We start from the raw sequence: 6,623 nt of genomic DNA, 5'->3' as shown, positions 1-6,623 counted from the left end.
TGAGTACATCTTTCCCTTTCCTGCTTTCCTCAGCTATTTGTAAGGCCTCATCAGACAGCTGATGTTTCACTTTTTCCCCTTTGGGATGGGTTTAGTTGCTGTCTCCTATAGTGTTATGACCCTCTGTCTCCTATACTGTGTTACAACCCTCAATAATTTTTCAGGCATTTTGTCTCCCTTAAATCAATTCATCTCCACTGCATACCGTATTTTTCGGAGTATAAATTGAAAATCTGGGTGTGTCTTATACTCCAAATGCAGCACCGCCCAGCTTCTCAAACGGAGGTTTCAGAGGCTGAAAAAAGCATCAGAAACGAAGCTTCAGAAAAGAAGCCTACAAACAGAGCTTCAGAGCGCTTCAGAAAAGAAGCCCACAAACAGCTTCAGAGGCTTTTTTTCTGAAGCTCTGTTTCGGAGGCTTTCAGAGGCAAGAAAAGAAAGTTTTTTCTAAAACAGTTTCAGAAGTTTCAGAGGCAGAAAAAAAAGCAAGGCACAGAGCTCACAACCAAGGAACCTGTTGCTAAAATTCACCTCTGGGAACAGCTGATTGGGGGTATTCCCGGAGGCCGATCCACCTGCCAATCAGCTTTTTTCTTATTTTCCTCTCCCAAAAGAGCCTTGGTAGTACAGTGGTTTAAAGCACCCTGTTATTAACACAGCTGCCTGCAATTACTGCAGGTTCGAATCTTACCAGGCTCAAGGTTGACTCAGCCTTCCATCCTTTCTAAGGTAGGTTAAATGAGGACCCAATTTGTGGGGGCAATAAGCTGACTTTGTATAAATATACAAAAGTATGAAGGCTATTGCTTAACGCATTATAAGCCGTCCGGAGTCTCTGGAGAAGGGCGGCATATAAATCAAATTAAAAAAAAAACAAAAAAACTAAGGTGTGTCTTATACTCCAGTGCGTCTTACACTCCGAAAAATACGGTATTTGTAAGGGATATGACTTGGGTCATACCTGAATGACCTGGTTTTGCAACTTTTATTGACTACTCCATTTGAGTAGTCAAGGTTACTCCATTTATTCTAAGGGATTCTTGCCCACAGTAATAGATATAATGGTTATCTGAATTAAATTTCCCCATTCCCATCCACTTTAGTTCACTAATTCCCAAGATATTAATGTTAAATGTTGCCATCTCATATTTGAGCACATCCAGCTTTCCTTGGTTCATAGACCTTATATTCCTGGTTCCTATGAAATATTGTTTTTTACAGCATTGGACTTTATTTTCACCACCAGACACATCCATAGCTGTGCGTCCTTTCAGCTTTGGCCCAGCCATTTTCAGTGTTTCTGGGGCTATTTGTAATTGTCTTCCATTCTTCCCCAGTAGCATATTTGATACCTTCAGACCTGGCTCATCTTCTGGCATATCTTTTAGCCTTTTGATACCGTCCATGGGGTTTTCTTGGCAAGGATATTGGAGTGGGTTGTCATTTTCTCCAGTGAACCACATTTTGCCAAAACTCTCCACTATGACTTGTCCATCTTGGATGGTCCTGCATTGCTTAGCTCATAGCTACTTTGACCTGCGCAAACCCCTTTGTCAGGACAAGGCAGTGATCACATCTATCCCCAGTGGAATCACATGACACGTTTTGACACATTTTTGAATAGCAATAGCACTTAGGCTTATACTCTGCCCCATAGTGCTTTACATCATTCTCTGGATGGTTTACAATGTCAGCATATTGCCCTCAGCAATTTATGTCCTCATTTTACTGACCTTGGAAGGATGGAAGGCTGAGTCAACCTTGATTCATGTCAGGATCAAACTACTGGTTGTGGGCAGTGTTTGCCTGCAATACTGCATTCATCCACCAGGCACTAGGAATCAGTTACTACTGATTAATCCTCAAAACCCTAAAAGAGCCTGTCCATTACGATCATAAAGCGACTAACCCATGTGACTGATTTGTGATTTTTGCAGCAGTCATAAAGTGACCACTGTTGTTAAGTGAATCCACTGTTCACTATGGAACATTTTTGCTGAAAAACAAAAGTAAAGGCCAGTTTTTGGCAAAAACATAAACTGTGATCATGTAACACTGAGGCATTGCAAATGGGTGCAAATGCATCAAAATGTCATGTGACCACAGGGAAGGGAGATGGACATCAGAATGTTGGAACTGGCTTGTAAGTAGAACAGGTTTCCATCGAAACTTTGAATAGTCATTAAGTAATCAGTCATAAATCAAGGACTACCTGTACTACTGCTTCTTTCCACACTTCTTGCTGTAACATTTTCTACTATAAGTATGAAAGCATTTCTATGGCATGTTACCATGGAATTGGCAGAAGACAGTTCTTCATAACAGTAATTCTTCCTTTCCATTGCTTTCTGGAATTCCTCAGAAACTCTTGCTTAATTCAGTTTCTTGGCAGACCTATGCCCTTGTCCTTTCCCTGTTTCATCCATGAACTCAGCGATGTAAATCAAGAATGATTCAGACTTAGGCAGCAATTGATCCTACTGTTTATCATAAAACAGACTATTTTGTTGTTATCATATGTGCTACATTCCTGATGTAACAGTCAGGCAGCTTCACCAATTCTCTCTGTACTCAAAGTATACTTACACAGGTGTGCTAGAGAAGCAAAACCTCTAAATGCTGTGACATGTGCTGACATGAGCCTATTTGGGCTTGGGGCATCCTTGTGTCACTTGGATAACACACTTTACTCTGTAGTTTGTTTTCAATAAAATTTGGAACAATGGAACCAGTTATCCAGAGAAGTGGAAGTTTCCTTTCATATTGGATATTTTTGAAAACAAGGTATTTTTCAACAACAAGCTGTCTGGAATTTGGGTTCCTGCACTAAGCAAAAGGGACCTGGAATCTAAATGGCTCTTCTAACACCATGATTCAGTGTACTGGTAATCAAAATATTAAAGTACACTGTGATGATTCTGACAGCTACCAGCTTTAGTCTTTAAATACTATGTCATACAGCCCAAAGATATTTAGGGCAATAAAGATGGAGGTCAATTTTCATTTCACAATCTCCCAGAAATTTTTTTTTTTAATATTAAGTCAGAGTTATGAATAAGGTACTTTGCAAAGCAGTGGCCCTCCTAGTATTCAAGTGGAAGTGATCAAAAGGAATAATACAGGATTAGCTACTGCAATGGATTCTTAACTCAAAGTTGATACAAAATATAAAGGCAGCAAATGCATTAAAATATCATCAATTTGATCCATATTTCCTAAAAATCAGAGCGGTAGAGTTTAAAGCCCACCTAGAAGCCACTATTAATGAGTGGTAGACTCCACACCAAGAAAAGGAGGCTGGACTCTAAAATCAAACTAGATGACACTGCTTGGTCCCTTGATGGGCCAAATATGACTGCCCCCCCCCCTATTGTTTCTTCCGCCTCTTCTCACGAAGCAGCTGGCGATAGCGCAAGCCCTTGGGATTGAGACCGTAGGCTTGAAGCCTCTGGCAACTGAACTCTGAGCCTTTCATTCGTATCTTGGTGCCCAATACCAACCCCTTTCTGCCTCTCTTTTTTGATCTCTGAACTCGGGGAGGCACAGAACAAGAGCCATTTGAGGCAGGAGCGTCAAAAATTTTCCCTGTAACAGAATCTGTTGTGGTCTTGGGAAACAAACGTCCTTTCTCCTTACAGCTGGCACTAACCAGCTGTATTTCTTTTGAAGAGTGCCCAAAATACTTGGTCTCCCTGCTGTTTTTTCTCTTCTTGGGCTGAAATTCCTTTCCATTTTTTTCTTTTTCCATTCTGCAAAAAGATATGGCAAAATCAGATCCTGAGGATCCTATGAGCACAGAACAAAAAATCTAGTCTCAAGGCAGCAGAACAAGTAAAACATCAAAGGCCCTCAGCTCAATATCAAAATTAAAGTTCTAAAGAAAGGAAAAGGGGAAAAAAGTTTGTTTCCACTCAGGGTCAAAATTTTCAGGCACATTAAGTGAAAGCAAATGGCAACTCTACAAAATTGAATAATGATTTAAAAGAGAAATGCCATGGTGGTTGGAAAAAGGCTAGAAAGCACGGTGGCTATTTCATTATATTTGAATGTAGGGATATCCCTCCCTAGTTAAATGTAATTTTCATTCATTTTCTTCAATATTACTTTCTAAACCTGAATTTTTTGAATTACAGTAGTTAATTATATAGAAAAAGAACTACTTTTTAGTCTGGACTCGCTACAGCCTAAGCCTCAGAAGACATACCCTGTTTGAAGAGATTTGAGAATCTGTTTCTTCTTCCAAGCATCTTGGTTTTTCTTCTCATAGACCGCCTTCTCCTGCAACTCTTCTTTTTCTGATCTGTTCAGAAAACATGCAAATCCATCTTTTCCTGAATCATCCCAGCACCATTTAGTATCTGGTGTAGGATGGGAGAGGAAAATGGCATGAAATAAGGGGCTTTCTCTTTTAAGTTGAAATGAATAACTGATTTATATTTTGCCCTTATCTTATGGAAGGAAAATCAGGATTGCATATTTTCACGCTTAATAAAAATCAGATTTTATCATTACAAGATTTCATTTTTAAAAAAACCCATTAAACACCCATGCTATATTCCATGTTATTAGATAGCAAAGAGACGTTACCAGGCATTCAAGACAAGACAGAGTCCTAAAAATATTTCTTTGTCCAATTTTGGTTCTACCATGTCTTATTCTTATTATTCTTCGCCCCACCGAATACTTGCTGATTACTAAGCTTCTCTGCCCATTAACTACTAGTCTAAGTAGTTAATTAACTATTTAAACTAGTAGTTTATTAAACAGAAATAGTAATACTATAAAGTAGTAATATTTATTCTAACATAATAAATTGTAATGTTATGTTTATTATATAACATTTATTATAACATAATAAATATGATATAATAAACATAACATTACAATACAAAATATAATACTATAACATATAATACAATATAATACAATAGTAATATTAAAATAATAAAAAATAGTTAAAAAGTAATATTAAGTAGTTAACTAAGGAAAAATTTCCTAATAATGAGAACAATTAACCAATGGAACAGCTTGCATTCAGAAGTTGTGCTCCATCACTGGAGGCTTTTAAGAAGAGACTTAACAGCCACTTGTCTAGAATGGTATCAGGTTTCCTGCTTGAGAAGGGAGTTGGACTAGATGATCTCCAAAGTCCCTTCCAACTCTGTTGTTTTGTTCTGTTCTAGTCCTTTTGGGTGGGGGTGGGGGGGAGCCAAGAAATGCTGGAGCTTAAGTTACAACTTTCCCCATGCCCAACTGGGCTCAAAGCCCAGGTCTCGATCTCCATGCCAGATTCCAGGCTCCAGCCATGTTATAAATAGCACCTTTCCACTTTATGTTGCTGCCCCTCACCTGTACATGCAGGTCTTCCGTAGAGAACACCAGTGATTCAATTCTTTATCATCAGCAGCCAAAATCTAAAAAGAGAAAGAGCATTGTTTTTTTATGTTTCTTAGTGCAGAATGCACTCATTCTGATCCTTTCCTACACTATGAAGAAAACTGTCTTATTTTCTACTATAGGAAAGGTTTACCTCATCAGTTGACAGTCCATAGTTGCAGGGAACAACTGTGCGGTACTTGAAACGACAAGGAAGGTCCCCTATCAGGTCCTCATATTCCAAGTGGTAGAACTCATCCAAATATTGTTCAAATGTCTTTGTTTCTGCAGAATTCAAGAGAATTAATGGAAATCAGGAGATGTTACTCTTTCAGATTCTGCCTATCGTTCTTCCCTAGTCACATCTTCTTTAGATTATTTACAATACATATTCCCAAATCTCCATATATTTCTAATATTTGGATGAATCTACTTCTTACCCACCCACCCCCCTCTGCTTTTTGTATTACCTAGCTTAGTGAATATTTCTAGGAAACTCAAACACCTTTATATTTCTATGGCACCTTGCTTGGTTGTAATAGAAGACTGACCTGTGATAGACACTTAGCTAATAGCAATAGCATTTAGACTTATATACCACTTCATAGTGCCTTACAGCCCTCTCTAAGTGGTTTACAGAGTCAGCATATTGCCCCCAACAATCTGAGTCCTCATTTTACTGACCTCAGAAGAATGGAAGGCTGAGTCAACCTTGAGCCGGTAAGATTTGAACAGCCAAACTCATGGCAATCGTCAGTCAGCAGAAGTAGCCTGCAATACTGCATGCACCACTACGACTCATAATAATAAATCAATCTTTTAAAAAAGTATAATTTTAAATCAATCTTCACAAGCCTTGCCAATGACTCACTCAGATAAAGTTTTCTCCTCAAATTCTTACCGGGATCAAATGGCTCTTTTTCCTGAGAGATGGCTTCTGCAAAAGGTGACTTGCACTTCTTCTTTCCTAGAAGAGGAATCTCCAGCTTCCTTTTCTTTTTGGAATGGGTTGGTTGCTGGGAGGGATCATAATTTGCATCCATCTGAAGAGGTGGTGTGTAGAGGACAGCAGGGATAACACGGATTCAGTCTCAAAGCCATAAATGCAAAGTTGGAAGCAGAGCTCCCTTCCCCCAGGATTCACATAAGGTAAGACACCAACTCACTTCTCAGACACACAAGAAACTGCTGTCCATATTTTGTAACTCCCATCCATCTATCCACCTCCAGGATTTTACCCAGATATC

At 38.9% G+C, this 6,623-nt stretch overlaps 1 protein-coding gene across 7 annotated transcripts in view; it reads right to left on the bottom strand.

Moving 5' to 3' along the window:
* The window catches only part of KRI1 (KRI1 homolog), a 149,788-nt gene that overhangs the window by 33,277 nt on the left and 109,888 nt on the right, over window positions 1-6,623 (bottom strand). For 4 of the 7 annotated variants that reach the window (XM_034437834.3, XM_034437835.3, XM_034437836.3 and 1 more), the window contains 5 exons: window positions 6,278-6,419; window positions 5,531-5,661; window positions 5,350-5,414; window positions 4,205-4,300; window positions 2,998-3,749 (listed from right to left, as the gene is read on the bottom strand). In XM_034437834.3, the coding sequence (XP_034293725.2) occupies window positions 3,368-3,749; window positions 4,205-4,300; window positions 5,350-5,414; window positions 5,531-5,661; window positions 6,278-6,419 (816 nt within the window). In that variant the 3' untranslated portion in view covers window positions 2,998-3,367. Of the gene's footprint in view, window positions 1-2,997; window positions 3,750-4,204; window positions 4,301-5,349; window positions 5,415-5,530; window positions 5,662-6,277; window positions 6,420-6,623 lie in introns of those variants that run through there. The other 3 variants (XR_015732794.1, XM_034437838.3, XM_034437840.3) reach the window with 1 other exon arrangement.

This window comes from Pantherophis guttatus, chromosome 2 (assembly GCF_059756535.1).
Source record: "Pantherophis guttatus breed Tessera chromosome 2, ASM5975653v1, whole genome shotgun sequence".
Taxonomy (NCBI): Eukaryota; Metazoa; Chordata; class Lepidosauria; order Squamata; family Colubridae; genus Pantherophis; species Pantherophis guttatus.
Note: the sequence above shows the minus strand (reverse complement) of the source record. Positions and strands in the feature narration are given on the sequence as shown.